This window comes from Hemitrygon akajei, chromosome 8 (assembly GCF_048418815.1).
Source record: "Hemitrygon akajei chromosome 8, sHemAka1.3, whole genome shotgun sequence".
NCBI lineage: Eukaryota > Metazoa > Chordata > Chondrichthyes > Myliobatiformes > Dasyatidae > Hemitrygon > Hemitrygon akajei.
Window position 1 is genome coordinate 103,199,169 of NC_133131.1, and position 19,938 is coordinate 103,219,106.

The 19,938-nt window shown below is 39.2% G+C and overlaps 1 protein-coding gene across 1 annotated transcript in view; it reads left to right on the forward strand.

Moving 5' to 3' along the window:
* The first annotated feature begins 9,875 nt into the window (after positions 1–9,875).
* The window catches only part of LOC140732128 (uncharacterized), a 205,073-nt gene continuing 195,010 nt past the window's right edge, over positions 9,876–19,938 (forward strand). The window contains exons 1-2 of the mRNA XM_073054312.1: positions 9,876–10,090; positions 10,203–10,296. Coding sequence (XP_072910413.1) covers positions 10,022–10,090; positions 10,203–10,296 — 163 coding nt within the window. The 5' untranslated portion in view covers positions 9,876–10,021. The remainder of the gene's footprint in view (positions 10,091–10,202; positions 10,297–19,938) is intronic.

Below are 19,938 nucleotides of genomic sequence, written 5' to 3' on the forward strand. Positions count from 1 at the left end.
TGGTCTTGAAGATGGTCCATAGGAGGTTTACAAAAATGATCCCAAGAATGAAAGAACAGTGAAACTGTGGAATGCCAAGTTATTGGGTTTATTTAAAACAGAGTTTGATAGATTCTTGATTGGAGAAGACATCAAAGGTTATGGGTAGAAGGCAGGAGAATATAATTGAGAGGAAAGAAAACAGCAATGATTGAATGGTGAAGTAGATTCGATGGGCCAAATGGTCAAATTCTGTCCCTGTGTGTGATGGTCTTATGATGAACTTATCACAGATTTTTCCTGATTTGACTCTCAAATTTATCAGCACATTTGCAGGTCTATTAGGCTTATTGAATTCCCCATTAAAATGGACGTGAAGAGGTCTAATCAAAACTCAGAAAATTACTGTAATAGATACTTGGTACTCACAGATGAATTCCTCCCTGTAAATTGAAAGGTTTTGTTCACAGTATTTTGGTGTAACTTTTAACATTACAGAATTTTCTGAATTTCATCAGAATGGGTGCTATTTCAACTGCTTGAAGTGGACCTTGTGTGAGAACAAGAGGACCTGCAGTTTGTTGCTGAGATTTCTTGTCAGACGTTGAAGGGATGATGTGTGGTAAGAGCCCACTGATGGACATCAAAGGAAATATGAAGTAATAGCATCTATTGGGGCCGATAGAGCACAGTAGAGACCTTTACTGTACCAAACCACCCCTGAAGATGTTGTATGTTTTAAGAAGACGAGGATCTAATTTGCTTTACTCTGAACACTGTTAATTGTGACTGAATTTGAAAACTATTTCAAGATCATTACTTTTGGATCCAGAACTAGCTTGCCCACAGAAGGCTAAGAGTGGTTGTAGACAGATCATATTCTGCATGGAGGTCGGCCACCAGTGGAGTGCCTCAGGGATCTGTTCTGGGACCTTTACTCTTCGTGATTTTTATAAATGACATGGATGAGGAAGTGGAGGGATGGGTTAGTAAGTTTGCTGATGACACAAAGGTTGGAGGTGTCTCCCGAATAAATACAGATGCAAAAAATCTATTTAAGATCTCCCTGGTCTCTTTTTGCTCCATGCATGGATTACCATTCTGATCTTCCAGAGGACCAATTTTGTCCCTTGGAATCCTTTTACTCTTAACAAAACATCTTTAGAAGCCCTTCATCTTCTCTTTTACCTTGTCTGCTGGAGCAGCCTCGTGCCTTCTTTTAGCCTTACTGATTCCTTTAAGTGTTCTCTTGCGTTTCTTATACTCCTCAAATATCTTATTTGTTCCTACCTGCCTATACCTGCTATGCACCTCCTTCTTTGTCTCAATCAGGGCCTCAACATCTCTCAAAAACTGTGGTCCCCTACATCTGTTATACTTTCCTTTTATTCTGACCTGCACAAGCAAAATTTCACTTTTGGAGGCCTCCCACTTACCAAGTACACCTTTGCCTGAAAACAGCTTGTCCCAATCCACACTTGCCAGTTCCTTTCTACTTCCATCAGAATTGGTCTTCCTCCAATTTATAATGGTAACCTGAGGACAAGACCTATCCTTTTCCATAACTACATTGAAACTAATGGCATCATGATCTGGCTGCAGAAAAGGTGGATGCCATGGAGGGATTGTCTACGGAATCTGTGGGTGGAGGTTAGAACAGGAAGGGGTCAATAACTTAACTGGGTGTTTTTTATAGGCCACCCAATAGTAACAGGGATATTGAAGAGCACATAGGGAAACAGATCCTGGAAAGGTGTAATAACAACAGAGTTGTCACGATTGGAGATTTTAATTTCCCCAATATCAATTGGCATCTCCCAGAGCAAGGGGTTTAGATGGGGTGGAATTTGTTCAGTGTGTTCGGGAAGGTTTCTTGACACAATATGTAAATAAGCCTACAAAAAAAGAGGCTGTATTTGATTTGGTATTAAGAAATGAAGCAGATCTCTCAGTGCGAGAGCATTTTGGAGATAGTGATCATAATTCTATCTCCTTTACAATAGCATTGGAGAGAGATAGGAACAGACAAGTTAGAAAAGTGTTTAATTGGAGTAAGGGGAATTATGAGGCTATCAGGCAGGCAGGTTGACTGCTCCTTTCAATGGATGCTGCCCGACCTGCTGACTTCATACAGCTTTTTTGTACATCTTGATTTGACCACAGTATCTGCAATGTACTTTGTGCAGGCAGGAAATTGGAAGCTTAATTTCGAAACAGGCATTCTCAGGGAAAAGTATGGAAGAAATGTGGCAAATGTTCAGGGGATATTTGTGTGGAGTTCTGCATAGGTACGTTCCAATGAGACAGGGTAGTTATGGTAGGGTATAGGAACCATGGTGTACAAAGGCTGTAATAAATCTATTCAAGAAGAAAAGAAAAGCTTACAAAAGAGTCAGAGAGCTAGGTAATGTTAGCGATCTAGAAGATTATAAGGCTAATAGGAAGGTGCTTAAGAACAGATTTAGGAGAGCCAGAAGGGGCCATGAAAAAGCCTTAGCAGGCAGGATTAAGGAAAACCCCAAGGCATTCTACAAGTATGTGAAGAGCAAGAGGATAAGACGTGAAAGAATAGGACCTATCAAGTGTGACAGTGGGAAAGTGTATATGGAACTGGAGGAAGTAGCAGAGGTACTTAATGAATACTTTACTGTAGTATTCACTATGGAAAAGGATCTTAGTGATTGTAGTGATGACTTGCAGCAGACTGAAAAGCTTGAGCATGTAGATATTAAGAAAGAGGATGTGCTGGAGGTTTTGGAAAGCATCAAGTTGGATAAGTCACCGGGACCAGATGAGATGTACCCCAGTCTACTGTGGGAGGCTAGGGAAGAGATTGCTGAGCCTCTGGCGATGATCTTTGCATCAACAATGGGGATGGGAGGGGTTCTGGAGGACTGAAGGGTTGCACATGTTGTTCCTTTATTCAAGAAAGGGAGTAGAGATAGCCCAAGAAATTATAGGCCACTGTTTCTTACCTCAGTGGTTGGTAAGTTGATGGAGAAAATCCTGAGAGGCAGGATTTATAAACATTTGGAGAGGTATAATATGATTAGGAATAGTCAGCATGGCTTTGTCAAGGGCAGGTCGTGCCTTACGAGCCTGATCGAATTTTTTGAGGATGTGACTAAACACATTGATGAAGGTAGAGCAGTAGGTGTAGTGTATATGGATTTCAGCAAGGCATTTGATAAGGTACCCCATGCAAGGCTTACTGAGAAAGTAAGGAGGCATGGGATCCAAGGGGACATTGCTTTGTGGATCCAGAACTGGTTTTCCCACAGAAGGCAAAGAGTGGTTGTAGACAGGTCATATTCTGCATGGAGGTCGGTGACCAGTGGAGTGCCTCAGGGATCTGTTCTGGGGTATGGAAGGCTCTGGTCCCAGTGCAAGTCAATGGAATAGACAGTTTAAGTGGTTCAGCACAGACTGGATGGACCAAAAGGCCTGTTTCTGTGCTGTTGTTTTCTCTGACCCTATTTTCTATTTCCCTCATCACTTCTATTTCTCTAATCAGTTATGATTACTGTATTCTAATTGTAGTAAATGTCATATACATGCTTTATTGCTTAATAATATAATTTAGTGGAACTTGCCTTCATATAGCACAATAATTTATTTAGATTAATTTTAATGGGGAACAATAAAGTCATAGCCTTTTGTATGGCATATTAAAGACTGCAGGGAGTTACCGTAGAAGGACCCAGAAAGTTGAATTGTGCACCAGTTAGTTTTTTCATGCAATGAAATCCACCCTCAACTTTTATTTTGTTCATTTTAAGGTATATCTTCATGACAACACTCATCAAATTCAACTAAGGTACGTAAGTGTTTAAATAAACCCTGAAGTAATTAATTAATTCATACAAATCCACTTATTTTCCCTGCAGAGGCAAAAGCTAAGGGGTGATCTGATAGAAGTACATAAGCTTATGAGACTTGGTCAAAACAAGAGGGCATAGATTTAAGATGAGAGGTAGGTGCTTTGAAGAGATATTTGGGGTAAGTTTTTACACAGAATGCTGTTGATGTCTAGAATCACGGAGTTATACAGCACGGAAACAAGTTCTTTGTCCCAATTGATCCATGAAAAATAAAGTGCCTTTCTGAGCTAGTCCAATTTTGTAAATTGGTAAATTGGTTTATAATTGTCACAAATACTGAAGTACAGTGAAAAACTTTGTTTTGTATATCAACCATACAACTCATTTCATTACAACAGTGCTTTGTGGGAGTACATAGGAAAACAATAAGAGAACGTAGAATAACATGTTACAGATACAGAGGCTGTGCAGTGCAGGTGGACAATAAGGTGTAAGGCCATGACAAGGTAGATTGTGAGGTCAAGAATACATCTTATTATAACAGTGGGACTGAAGCTGTCCTTGAGCCTGGTGATATGCGCTTTAAGGTTTTTGCATCTTCTAATGGGGGAAAGATGGAATGTCTGTGTGCATTCATCTTATTATCTTATATATTATCTCCCTCATTATCTTACAAGCTCCTACAGTCCATGAATAAAAGTCCATGTCCATCCAGTGCCTGCTTATAGGTCAAGCTGTCCAGTCATGATGACATCTTAATGAATCTTCTCTGCACCCATTCCAACTCCATAATATTGTTCCTATACTCGGGACCAGAACTGCACACATTTTTCCAAGTGTAGTCTCATCAACATAGAACCATAGAACATTACAGCACAGCAACAGGCTTTTTGGCCCTTCTTGGCTGTGCCGAACCATTTTTCTTCCTAGTCCCACTGACCTGCACCTGGACCATATCCCTCGATATACCTCTCATCCGAGTACCTGTCCAAGTTTTTCTTAAATGTTAAAAGTGAGCCCACATTTACCACTTCATCTGGCAGCTCATTCCACACTCCTGCCACTCTCTGTGTGAAGAAGCCTAATGTTCCCTTTAAACTTTTCCCCCTTCACCCTTAACCCATGTCCTCTGGTTTTTTTTTTCCCCTAGCCTCAGTGGAAAAAGCCTGCTTCCATTCACTCTATCTATACTCATCATAATTTTATATACCTCTATCAAGTCTCCCCTCATTCTTCTATGCTCCAGGGAATAAAGTCCTAACCTATTCAACCTTTCTCAGTAACTCAGTTTCTCAAGTCCCGGCAACATCCTTGTAAACCTTCTCTGCACTCTTTCAACCTTATTAATATCCTTCCTGTAATTCGGTGACCAAAACTGCACACAATACTCCAAATTTGGCCTCACCAATGCCTTATACAACCTCACCATAACATTACAACTCTTATACTCAATACTTTGATTTATAAAGGCCGATGTACAAAAGCTCTCTTTACTACCCTATCGACCTGTGACACCACTTTTAGGGAATTTTGTATCTGTATTCCTAGATCACTCTGTTCTACTGCACTCCTCAGTGCATTACCTTGTATGTTCTACCTTGGTTTTTCCTTTCAAAGTACAATACCTCACACTTGTCTGTATTAAACTCCATCTGCCATTTTTCAGCCCATTTTTCCAGCTGGTCCAGATCCCTCTGCAAGCTTTGAAAACCTTCCTCACTGCCCATTACACCTCCAATCTTTGTATCATCAACTAACCTCCCATGCGGGACCTTGTCAAAGGCCTTACTGAAGTCCATGTAGACAACATCCATTGCCTTCCCTTCATCCACTTTCCTTGTAACCGCTTCGAAAAACTCTAATAGATTTGTTAAACATGACCTAACACGCACAAAGCCGTGTTGACTCTCCCTAATAAGTCCCTGTCTATCTAAATACCTGTAGATCCTATCTCTTAGTACTCCTTCCAATAATTTACCTACTACGGACGTCAAACTTACTGGCCTATAATTTCCCGGATTATTTTTAGAGCCTTTTTTAAACAACGGAACAACATGAGCTATCCTCTAATCCTCTGACACCTCACCCGTAGATACCGACATTTTAAATATATCTGCCAGGGCCCCTGCAATTTCAAAAACTAGTCTCCTTCAAGGTCCGAGGAAATACCCTGTCAGGTCCTGGGGATTTATCTACTCTGATTTGCCTCAAGATAGCAAGCACCTCCTCCTCTTCAATCTGTATAGGTTCCATGACCTCACTATTTGTTTGCCTTATTTCCATTGACTCCATGCCAGTTTCCTTAGTAAATACAGACGTTAAAATCCCATTTAAGATTTCCCCCATTTCTTTTGGTTCCATACACAGCTGACCACTCTGATCATCAAGAGGGCCAATTTTATTCCTTACTATCCTTTTGCTCTTAATATACCTGTAGAAGCTCTTTGGATTATCCTTCACCTTGTGCAGATGTAACATGACACGCTAACTCTTATACTCAATGCCCTGATTGATGAAGGCAAGCATGCTGAAAGTCTTTTTCACCACCCTGTCCGCCTGCATCTCCATTTTCAGGGAACCATGTATCTGCAGGACTTGGTGCCTATGCTCTATAATATTCTACAGGGCATTACACTTACAATGTAAGTCCCACTTTGGTTTAATTTACTGGAATTTGCTTAGTACCTCACACTAATCCATGTTAGATTCCATTTGACATTCTCTGCCTACTTCCCAAATTGGTCTAGATGCCCCTGCAAAGTTTGATAATTTTCTTCACTGTTCACTATACAATGAACTTTGGTGTTGTCTGCAAACTTAAGCATGAAAATGTAATCCAAATTGTTAATATAGATAAGAATCAGCAGTGGACCAGCACTGATCCTGACAGCCACTGTTCCCTCTAAGCTAGGTGGGCGTGCAACTGTGCAGTGATTGAAATGCTCCCGCACACGTAGCCTTTGTTACCGTGCAGCTGGAAAAAAGTTTACTAAAGGTGAAAGATTTTCTCTGTTGTACTGTATACCCTTTAACTAATAAATAAAATCAAAAGTATGTGATTTTTCAATTTTCATTCTAAATATTAGTAATAAACATATTACAAAAAAATTAAACTGCTGCACAGTTTCAGACTATGTAAAAATTTCCTGCTCAGAGCAATATTTGGTCCACGGAGCTGAAAAAAAATTAGAAGGAATTTTGCCTGCAGCATTCCACTGGTCATAGTGGACCTCTACTTGTCGTGATTTTTATTAACGACCTGGATCTGGGGGTAGAAGGGTGGGTTGGCAAGTTTGCAGACGACACAAAGGTTGGTGGTGTTGTAGATAGTGTAGAAGATTGTCGAAGATTGCAGAGAGACATTGATAGGATGCAGAAGTGGGCTGAGAAGTGGCAGATGGAGTTCAACCCGGAGAAGTGTGAGGTGGTACACTTTGGAAGGACAAACTCCAAGGCAGAGTACAAAGTAAATGACGGGATACTTGGTAGTGTGGAGGAGCAGAGGGATCTCTGGGGGTACATGTCCACAGATCCCTGAAAGTTGCCTCACAGGTAGAGAGGGTAGTTAAGAAAGCTTATGGGGTGTTAGCTTTCATAAGTCAAGGGATAGGGTTTAAGAGATGTGATGTAATGATGCAGCTCTATAAAACTCTGGTTAGGCCACACTTGGAGTACTGTGTCCAGTTCTGGTTGCCTCACTATAGGAAAGATGTGGAAGCATTGGAAAGGGTACAGAGGAGATTTACCAGGATGCTGCCTGGTTTAGAGAGTATGGATTATGATCAGAGATTAAGGGAGCTAGGGCTTTACTCTTTGGAGAGAAGGAGGATGAGAGGAGACATGATAGAGGTGTACAAGATATTAAGAGGAATAGATAGAGTGGACAGCCAGTGCCTCTTCCTCAGGGCACCACTGCTCAGTACAAGAGGACATGGCTTTAAGGTAAGGGGATAGAAGTTCAAGGGGGATATTAGAGGAAGGTTTTTCACTCAGAGAGTGGTTGGTGCGTGGAATGCACTGCCTGAGTCAGTGGTGGAGGCAGATACACTAGTGAAGTTTAAGAGACTACTAGACAGGTATATGGAGGAATTTAAGGTGGGGGGTTATATTAGAGGCAGGGTTTGAGGGTCAGCACAACATTGTGGGCTGAAGGGCCTGTAATGTGCTGTACTATTCTATGTTCTATGTTCTAAAAGTATTGCTGAGGTCTATGTAGACCATGTCTACTGCCCTGCCCTCATCAATCCTCTCGGTCAATTATCTGTGGAGGAAAAGGATAATTTGTTTTTTTGAAGCGTAAACTGAGATTGGCTTCATGTCTTTGCCTCTCCTTTAATCACTTGATGGTAAAACCATTGTCATTCTTTTTGATACTTTCACAATAGACAAGTTCAATGGCCTGTTTGCTAGCATTTCATAATTTACCCTCAATAACCTTGTTTCCTAATCCAAACACATGACCCATTTACCAAAACATCTGAGTTACATTGGTTTCATGTAAAATATACATCTCCATATTGCTACCCCTCCACAATCTTTATTCTCCTTAATGTTATAAATTTCTTCATCCCTAAGTCATCCAAGTTTCCATTTCTAGTGTTATACAGATTTTCCGTTCTGCTGTCATTGCCAGGCATGCCTTTAGCTGGTTAAGACCTAACAATTCCCTATTTAGGTTTCTTTGCTTCTTTACCATATTGTATTCCATAAAGCACCTCTTCATGACTAATTAGTTATCCCAATCCTTCGTTAGCCTCATTGTCTACTCAACTTTGATTATCTTCCTGTGTAAAGCCCTCTGGAATACATTATTACACACTGTTAAACAGTTATTTAAATGAAACTTAATTGCAAAGAAAGTATAATTTAAAGTGGAGACTGGTAGGTTCTTGATTACTCAAAGTCAAAGTAAATCTATTATTAAAATACATATATATCACCATATATTTCTTTGAGTTTCATTTTCTTGCAGGCATTTGCAGGAAAATAAGAAATATAATGGAATTTATAAACACAAAACATAAACAAAGATTGACCAAATAAGACAAGTCATGCAAATAATAAAAGGTGAATAAATAATACTGAGAACATGAGTTGTAGAGTCTTTGAAAGTGAGTCCATAGGTGCTCAGTCAGGTCAGTGCTGAGGTGGGTGACGTTATCTATGCTGGTTCAGGAGCCTGGTGGTGGTAGGGTAATAACTGTTCCTGAACCTGGTGGTGTGGGACCTGAGGCTCCTGTACCTCCTGCCCCGTGGCAGCAGAGAGAAGAAAGCATGGCCTAGATTATGGGGGTCCTTGATGAGGGATGCCACTTTTTGTGCAGTGCTTCTTGTAGATGGGCTCAATGATGAGGAGGGCTTTGCCTGGGATGGATTAGTACAAAGGTTACTGGGAGAAAGTGGGAGAATGCGGTTGAGAGGGAAAATAAATCAGCTGTTTTCAAAATTGCAGAGACTTGATGGGCCGACTGGCCCTATTCTGCTCCTATGTCTTATGAAGGAAGAAGTAGTACAGAACACAGGTGAAAGGCAATGTTGAGAAAAGGAAAGTCAGCTGTCGGAGTGTTCAGAACGAATATATTAATGCCACCTAGTTGTCTCTTGTGACAGGTGTAATGTTTAGACTTGTCTTTCCTGAAACATTGGTTTACAAAACTACGCCGATAATCTCATTTATAGAACTAGCACCGAACTGAGAATTAACCATCCTCCTGAACAAAGACATGTAGGAAGAGACGAGGAGGAAACAATTAGATAGGTTTCATTTGATTTATTAAAAAAAAACGCTTCGAAATAAACATCCGGAGTTGGTGCAGACAGGCAGGCTTTAATTTGGAGTTTGTGTCCCTATCGATATTGTCCCTAACAGGCATTGAAGTGATCAGCGGGTTATTTTTCGATTTCATATAAAGCCTGCTTTTATATTCTTAATTCCGATACGCTGTAATTTGTAATGAAACACCATTTGAGGAAATGACCGCCTTGCAGTTTTGGGGATTGAGTAACCAGGCAACAGTGGCAGGTGAGAGCAGGCTATTCTTCCGTACTGGCTTCTGCAGTCTTGTGCCACTTCTGTGTGCGTTGGCAAGGGCTGCGGATGCGTGAGCGCAACTTCCTCGCGTTCTCACCTGCGCAATTCCAATCTCAGTACATTTCTTAGCAGCAACAATACCAGCGAATTCACCGATTATTCATCTTCAGGGCAATTAAAAAACGCCGTTATGGCGAGATTTATTCGCCAGTTCTTGGTGTTATTTTGGAAAAACTGGCTGTCGCGTTTACGCCAACCGGTAAGGCTTCTGTTTCATTTCCCTACGCGGAGTGTGAACATGTGGTTCGGTCAACTGATTACTTAATTTATTGGGGATTTTGAAGGATTCAATTCTTTTTTTTTTATTTTAGGTGTTGTCCCTGTCTGAGATCATTTGGCCATGTCTATTATTTTTCATCCTGCTTGGAGTCAGAGTTCAGCACTCCCCCCATGAAAGAGATAATTGTAAGTGTTTCTGTGTAAACAGATAAATTGTTGTAATAATGTCAGAAATTCCTGTTTTTGACCAAGGGCAATCGACTGTTTCCATTATTGGACTGACGACGAGTTTGGTTTAGACACTGATGTCTGTGAATGTTTGTTAATCCGTTCTTCATCGTCGAGTGTTAGTTATATCACAAAAGTAGCAGAGATGGTTCAGGTGTTGAGAATTTCTAGTGAAATAAACGGTCGAGTTTATAATTTTGTTAGCAATGACAAGGAGAGGAAATCTGACGATGTTGGATTGAGTTAATTAAAGTCAGGGAACAGGTAGTCAATGGAGAAGTGGCGCCGCAGTAAAAGATATCAAAAACAGTGTGGGAACGAAGAGCGAACGACCTGGTCCTTCCAGTTCTGAAGTGACAGGGATAAAAGGAAAGTCCCACAACTATAAACCAAGTAAACGCATTCGGAGTCTTTACAAATAACATTTGGGAAATTTAACAGAGACTGAGGATTTATTATAATCAATGTTAAGCAACAATTTTTGCATTGCTTATCTGGGTCGAAAGGGGAAGTCTGCTACATAATATCAAATTTGCATATTTGGAATTTAAAACTGCCCTTGAGCGAATATGTTTAATTACTTGGCAAGTAAAATGTCAGTACATGAGCAAAAAAAAACCCTGATAATGGTGCAGATGGGAGAATCTGAAAACCCCGCGATCGCGATGCGGTGCATCTGAACGATGTTGTGGGTAAAATGCCAGCAGGAGAAATGGGACAGAGAAAAAAAAACCAATGTACAGAAGATACTTGTGGGGATAGGGAAATAATGAAAGAGGAAAAAGGAGCACTATAATACGGAAAAGTTCGAGAAGGAAGCAGGATTGGCCGATTAGCTGCGTTAATTAGAAATAATATAGTAACAGTACAACTGGGGATCTTATTTCTGTGATCTCGAGTGCACCACCTGATGCCGGGATACATCCTAGGAAGCGCTGGGACACATCTCCAGAGATATAACCTGGGCTCATCGGGTGTTTCGGGTCTTAAGAGTGCTGGAGATTTAATGCAAACATTCAAAAGAAAATCAATTGGATTAATACCTGAGGGGAGAAAACGTCGAGAAAAAAGCAAAGTGAGATGAAGTGTTTTTCACAAGTTGTCTTCTAGAAATTACGGGAAAAGTCATATAAAACAATAATCTATACCAATCAGAAGCAATTAAGATAATCGATTTTAGTTCATTTTATTAAGATCGTTTTTCAGTCTGGTAAACACTCCTCATGACAAATCCGCCAGGTCAAGAAACAGTCAAATGAACCTCTTCTGTGCTATAATTCTTCAACTCTGTGCTTCTTCAATTCCTTCCTTAATTGGGGAGATCAGACTTTGCACAGTGTTGAAATGGTGCTTTCATTAGGGTTCTGTGTACAGTACTTGGAGCAAGAAGTTTTGATGACTAATCTTCTTGCAATAAAGATCAGCATACAGTTTGCTTTGGTGATTGTTGACCACAGCTACAAGTTAATTTCGAGTGATTTGTTTAAAAATTAACATCAATACCTATTAATCTTTCAGCATATAAAAGTACTGTGCCATTCTATGATATTTATCTACCAAAGCAAATTACTTCTTTTTTAGATTAGATCAACTTTATTGTCTTTGTGCTGAGTACAGATACAAAGCCAATGAAATGCAATTAGCATTTTTCCACACCACCTTAAGCTTTTACTTAATGTATGTACGTATATCCTCCAAAGTCGTTTTGTATCCTCCTCGTAGTCCAAAACTCCCAAATGGCAAAGTCAATATATTACATTTGATGCAAAACATTGATACAGATTGTTAACAGCTGGAGCTCCAGTACTTACAGCAGATTACTAATCACAACACCCTGATTCATTTATTCCCACTCTGTTCTCTGTCTATGAATCCACCCTCTATCCAATGCTGTGACCTCTAATTTTATTTAATACCCACTTGGGTGGCACTTTACTGACCAATATTTCAGTCGTGTGAGTTCCTTAATCTCATCCATTCCAAGTATATGTAATCTGATTTTAATGTGAGGTTTTCTGTGTCTTTTTTGTGAATAGTCACAAATATGAATTTACAATTTCCTTATTCCCTAATGTTTCTCATTAACTCATCATGTAAAGGCTTCATAATAATCTTAGTTAATCTTCTGCTTTTTGTTTGAGACTCTTCTTTTATGTTTTTCTGTTATTTTTTGCCAGCTTGGTCTCATATTCTACATTCACTTTTTTAATCAATGCCTTAGTTCTCTCTGAGGTTTGATATCTTCCCATTCCACAAAATTCTTGTTTTTCTTTGTTCTTGTATTATCTGGAACTTTACAGCTGGACCACTGTTACTGTTCCTTTTTCCATAAAGGATCTATATGTTACTCATAAGCTACATATTAGTTCTTGTTTGTATTAGTTATTTTTGTTTGGTACATTATCTTTTGCTCAGGACACCATGGCCAACTTGTACATTTGCCTTTGTAGTTTGTTATATTCAGATTGAAGATTTTAGTTTCATATTGAACAACATTATTTTTAGTTTTGTATAATACCGTACTACACTATTCCCTGAAGACCTTTTAAATACCAACTCCTTAATTAACATAGTTTCAGATCTCAGATAGATTCAGCCAATATTTGATTCCTCAACATATTAATTGAGAGACCTATTTCACATACATTCCATAAAGCTGACTCTACAATGCTGCCCCTTTTATTTGTTCAGTCTCCAGTAAAATTCCACAGTTACTGTATTACAATACAATACACAAAACCTAGGGGCATATGTATAACTCTCATCAATATTTTCAGCCCCTTGTTGTTAGTTATCTGTGCTTTTGTACCGTACTAACTATACTAGATTTTCTGAGCTGTGATATCAGAACTAATCTTCCTCATTCACTTCCCCTTTTCTCACTTTGCCTATCTATTATAAAATCAAGTATCTGAGAATATTTAATTCTCAACTTTGAAATCTTTGCAACCTTGTCTCCACAATGGCTGTCAAATCATCCTCATTTATTTTACTTGTGCCATTAATTCACCTGCCTTGATAGAAATGCTGCATGCATTTAGTGAAAAGGTAAACACATATCATTGCTCACTTTACGTAAGATCTTGGCTGTTTTAAGAAAGTGAGGGTAAGTTGAATGTAAACAAAATGGCATGTACAAGTTATGTAAATATTAGAAGAGAGAATATTAGAGGCCATGACTATTTTGGGAAATAAATAAATAAGTAATTAGGAATATATTAAATTAATGAACAATGAATATGTAAATAAGGTTTAGCTGTATACATGTGTATATTTGAATGACAATAAACTTGAACTTGAAATAAATATTTTATGTCTAGGAAAACAAAAAAAAGAATGAAAATAGAGTGAAGATTAGTAAGAGTGGAGAAAGATTATCTAAAAGTGGGCTCTTGAATAGAGACATGAACTATATAAATTATAGAGGTGAAGTAATAAAAAAATAGTATTTCCAGTTTGGTGCTTGCTCTCTGCAACCTTTAGTCCTCTAACCTCTAAATACACCTTTATCAGAGTTGGGTACTCAGCATGAATCTCAGCAAGGAAGCTATTTCCAATCCAATAGACACATCTGGTTAAACATTTATCACACCAGTACATGGGCATTTGAAGGAAAGAGGATTAGGCATCTTTCAGTGATTAATTTAGTTCATAATCACCCAATATAATAACCTTCGCTATTTGGCAACATTTTAGAGTACTGTACCTTCTGTGCGGTATAAGATCCTTGATATGTAAGATAAAGATGGTATGTTTGTTCTATCATTTGTGACAGGCTTCACGTCTACCTGCTCTCATTATATGGATGAGAAGTTGTCAATGTTGGCCTGAATGCTTTTTCTCCACTTTGGGTGATTATGGGTTGAGGATTCCAATGAGTCTTAAGGAAGTTTTCAGAACATCTTTGCATCTTTTTCTCTGCCCAGCAAAAACCACTTGTTCTGAAAAAGCTCTGAACAAAATTCTATTTGTGGACTCTGGTGTCAGATATGTGAACAATGTGGCTTGCCATTGGAGCCTGAATATAATTAGGCCTATGAGAAGATAAGGCAGGATTTGATGAAAGGTCATTTAGTCTAAGACTTTCACATGTTTCTCATGTCACAGATCTTGTCAAACCTGAATACATCTTGAATTTTCTGTTTTGTATCAGATTTCCAGCGCCTGCATTTTTAGCATTTCCATTGTTTTTAGATGCACTTGAACTTGCCCTGATGCATGAGGAGAAAGCGTTTTTATTTAAATTTATTTATAACTCAGCGTCACTTTGGCATTTATATCAGGCAAAATGTCAGGGAATAACTGTGCCCAACAACAAAGAGGTTAACCACCTACTCTTACATTCAGTGACATTGCAATCATTGAGACTCCCACAGTTGGGATTCTGGGGCTTTTCATTGACCAGAAATTCAACTAGCCCATACACAAACTAAATACCACAGCTACAGCAGCAGTTCAGAGGCTGGGTATCTTGAAGTGAGTCTTGCACTATGGCTCTCCACATCTACAAGGCACAAATCAGGATTGTGATGGAATATTCATTTTTTGTAGCTCCAGCAATACTTAGGAAGCTCAGCACCTTCCAGTATAGGACAGAACTATAGTGCATTAGTTTCACTGATGCCTGATAGCTCCAGGAATCTGAGAATATAAGGAACAGGAGTAGACTAGTTGATAAGCCCACGTCCTGTCTCCTCTGGGTTTAGTGTTGATCTAGAGTGCTATTGGTATGGAGTTTGCATGCTCTTTCTGAGACTGTATAGGTTTTCTTCGAATGCTTTGTTTTTCTCCCACATTCCAAAAGATGCACTCTTTGTTAGATTACTTTATGCCTGTAAACGGCATCTTCTGTAATTAAATTGTCCCCTGAAGGGCATATGAGAGTAAACAAAACACAGGAGTATGGTCTCAACTAGGAGCCTGCACACACCTGATGGACTGAATGGTCTCCTTCCATGTTGTATCAAGTAATTAATAATTTTGATTACTGCCCAATGTAACACACCAAGCACTCACTCAACCTTTCGTGCACTATTTGGCCATTCCCAAACTTGCAATTTCTAATATCAAGAAGGTCAGTATATGCATGAAAAGACTCCCTTATGTCGACAACACACTATTCAGACATGGAAATACATTAATGTTCCATTGAGGTGCATCTAATGCAGGATCTCCCTATTCCAAAGCACAGTGAGTGTACCTTCTCCAGAGCAACTGAAGCAGTTAAACAAGCCAAATCCCCTTCACCTTCCCAAGGGAAATTACAAATGGACAATACTGCTGGCTTGCCAGTATAATCCACACCCTGAAACATGAATAAGTGAAATAGTAAAAAAGAAATTTTGGATCACACGGTACAACCAGTATTCCATGCAATGTTGTACCCCAAAATTACATTTATCTGCATTTGGACATGGACCTGGATTTGACCTTGAATATGAGTTTCTGGTTTTAGAATACCTTAATGTGAGGATTCCCTGGCTCTAGGCCTGGCTTGATAATAATCATTGGTGAGTAATTAAATTATGACTATAAAGCGTACCGTATAGCCTACAGTATAATAATGGACTACTTTATGTTTTAGCAACATGTTGTTGAATGCGCTATTAGGCACATATTGAGCATGCGCTATTGGGCGCGTATTGATCTGTACATGTGTGTTAAAGTTTGGATTCTGCCAGTAAAGAACCATGAAACTTAGCTCCTGTCTCCGGCATTTTTATTAATAGCATTGTTGTGTAGCCAGGCCACACACACAACATAAAGTAAAAATATGAATTATGTGTGCATTGGATAATCACACATTGCAATCTGAGGCTTGTTGGCAATGCAGTTCAATTTAATCCCTGAAGTGAATTTGAAAGCATTACAAATCTTTTTAAATTCAAACTTTCTCTTTGTCCTAAATTTCTTATATTATCCCTTAAATCTTGCCTGTTCTAGAAGATGGAATCTTGCACTAGTCTTGAAAAACTCAGGAACTTTATGACCATTGCATTGCCATCTGTTAAATGTAAATGTAAAGATGAAGGGGAAACTCATACATTATTTCCACAGCTCTTTAGAAACTGTGATGTTACATAAAGATATTACTTTATTACATTACTTTGTGTCTGCTTGTTTTATTCAATGCTGTGGTTTTCTGCTAAAGCTTCTCCCTGTTTATTTTGGATCTGATGATGGACATCCATAATTTCATAAGTCTTGATTTCTCTGAAAGAGTTCTTATGAAATTTACAAACCTATTTACTCTGTGATATTCTTTCAACATTTTAAACTGATCTTTCAAATTGTCTTTTAAACCTGCTTCTTTGAAAGATCAGAGAATTCAAAGCTATGGATAACTGACACAAAAGAGAATTTAAGGTATCAAGTCAAGTTGCTTTTATAGTCATTTCAACCATAACTGCTGGTACAGTACATAGTAAAAGCAAAACAATGTTCCTCCAGGACAATGGTGCTACATGAAACAACACAAAACTACACTAGACTACGTGAAAGAACACAAAACTACATTAGACTTTAGGTACATGGGACGACATAAAGTGCAGAAAACAGTGCAAAACAGTACAACAATTAATAAACAAGACAATAGGCACAGTAAAGGGAAAATTACAATATAATAATAAATTATGTAATGTAAATGTAAACAATGTTTTAGCAGGAATTGAGGAAGAAATGAGCAAAAATTGCAGAATAGCTATGATTTACCACACACAAGACAATAGGAGCAAAAGTAGGCTACTTGGTTCCTGAACTTGAGCCCAATATGATCATCCCTGATCTTCCAGGTTTTAACTCTTTTTCTTTGCCAGATGCACATAGCCCTATCTTCCCAGTCTTTAAAAATAATATTTATTTCTTACGTAAATACCTCTGATGATCTGGATTTCTCGACCACAGGCTTCTGCAAGAAGAGGCACAAGCTATGACAAGTTTCTTGCATCCCTTGAGTATGACAGTCTGAAAAAAAGACTCATTTATTCAGCATCCCTGTGATTACTAGTCTTCAATCAATTTTAACACACTTCCTCCAAATCTGTGAGCTCCCACCAGTTCATTAGCATTTTACCTGGTAAGACGTTTTCTAGATATCTAAAAACACTGCACTTAAAGGCTCCTGACTATCAATTCTGCTTGTTATAGCATTGAAGAATGCTTTCATGATTTGAGCTTGAGATTGTGATACAGTTGCTTGTGGAGAGTAATGTGCCAGATTTAAAAAGCCAACAGGGACTGTCAGGATTATTTTTTTGTAGCTTGATATCGTTTGCATTATTCGACACTTGAAAAGAGCCAATAAAATGAAGTTAGGATTAAGAGGAGTGGTCATTGTTGGAGTGAGACAGAGTTAGAGTAGGGTTACTGAGATGTTGGTCAAAGAAGCTTTTGTGACAAGAGGCACAGGCTATGGTATTATTCTCCTTTCCTTCTTTCTTCCTTTCTTTCTGTTAGAGCAGTAGGAATGGCAGTTAGAACAGTGTAATGCTCCTCTTGTGAGATGTGGGGATACAGGGAAATCCAGCACCTGCCAGAAGTTCTCCGAGCTGCAGCTTTTTACAGACCATATTGGAGAACTGAAGCCGGATGATCTTCAGATCATTCAGGAGGTGGAGGGGTTGATCGACAAGGAGGTAGTTACACCTAAGGTGCAGGACACAGGTAACTGGGTGACTATCAGGAGAAGTAAAGGAACAAGGCAGCTATCTGGGGTACCCTGTGGCCATTCCCCTCAGTAACAAGTATATTGTTTTGGATATTACTTGTGGGGGGGGGGGGGGGGGCAAGGAAATGACCTAACTGAAGAAAGCCATAGCAGTCAGGGCTCTGGCACTGCTTTCAGAGTTTCCAGGGTTAGGGGTATCTTGTATTGAGTCCATAGAATTCTTAAGGAGGATGCTGAGTAGCATGAGGTCGTGGTCCACATCAGTACCAATGACATAGGCAGGATGGATGATGAGTTGTTGCAAAGTGAGTTCAGGGAGTTAGGTGCTAAGTTAAAAGACAAGACCTCCAGGGTGTTGATCTGAGGATTGATACCTATGCCACATGCTAGTGAGACCAGACGTAAGAAGATAATATAGTATAACATGTGGCTAAGGAGAAGGTACAGGAGGGAGAGCTTCAGGTATTTGAATCATTCGACTCTTTTTGGGAAACTGCAACCTGTACAAACCAGAGATTTGCACCTGAATGGGAGGGGGACCAACATCCTAGCAGGAAGGTTTGCTGGTGCTGCTCCAGGTGGTTTAAACTAGAGTCGCAAGGCTTGGAACCCGAGTGCCAGGGTGATTAATAGAGTGGTTGTGGGAAAAGTAGATGTTAAGATGGGAAACAAAAGGTTGAGCATGTTGGGACTAATGTTCTGAGCAAGAAGTATTGTGGGAATGGCAGATGAGCTTAGAACTTGGATCTGCTTGTGCAATTATGATATTGTGACACTTGGCTTCAGGAGGAGCAGGACTGGCAGCTGGATGTTTCAATGCTCCTTTGTTTTAGACATGATAGAGGGGGAGGTATTAAAGGGGCAGTGATAACATTACTCATCAGGGGAAATGTTACAGCAGTGCCTAGACAGGACAGACTGCAGGGCCTGTATATGGAGACTATATGGGTGGAACTGAAGAATAAGAAAGGAATGATCACATTAAGGAATTATATTAGAGACCAGTCAATATTCACTGAGATTTAGAAGAGAAAATTTACAGAGATAGCAAACAGTTGCTCAAAAAATATTGTTATGATAGTAGGTGATTTTAACTTTCCACATATTATTGACTGGGACTCCCATACTGCAAAAGAACTGAATGGGATAGAGTTGTTTTATATATATATATATAATATGTGTGTGTGTGTTATCCCAGTTAGATAGTGCACAGTACTGGGTCTCCGATTAGAGAATGAGTCAGGGCAGCTGTCAGAAATGTGTAGGGCAAAATAATTCCATTAATTTCAAGGAAATTATGGAAAAGAATGGGACCGTCCTCAGGTTGAGATTCTAAGTTGGAGAAAGGTCAATTCTGATGGCATCAGAAAGGATCTGGCAGGTGTGGATTTGGGGATATGTTGTTTTCTGGCGAAGGAATGGTTGATAAGTGGGAGGATCTCAAAGTGAAATATTGAGAGTACAGTGCTTCCATGTCCTGTTAGTATAAAAGGCAAAGGTAGCATGTTTATGGAACCTTGGTTTTTGAGGAATATCGAGGTCCTGGTTAGTAAGAAGAAAGAAGTGCATGGAAGGGATTGATAGCAAAGAACAGATGAGGCACTTGAATATAAGAAATGCAAGAGGATACTTAAGAGGGAAACCAGGAGGACTAAAAGAAGACATGAGGTTGGTCTAGCAGACAAGGTGAAGGAGGATTAAGATATATTAAGTAAAAAGGTATAGCAAGGGACAAAATTAGTCTATTTGAAGATTAGTGTGGTTATCAATGCATGGAGCCAAATGAAATGGGGGAGATCTTAAATGGATTTTTTCGTATCTGTATTTACTTGGGATACAGAGTCTGTAGAACTGAGGCAAAAGTGTAGTGAGGTTATGAAGTGTATCCAGAGTAAAGAAGAAAAGGTGATTGCAGGCTTGAGGCAAAATAGGTT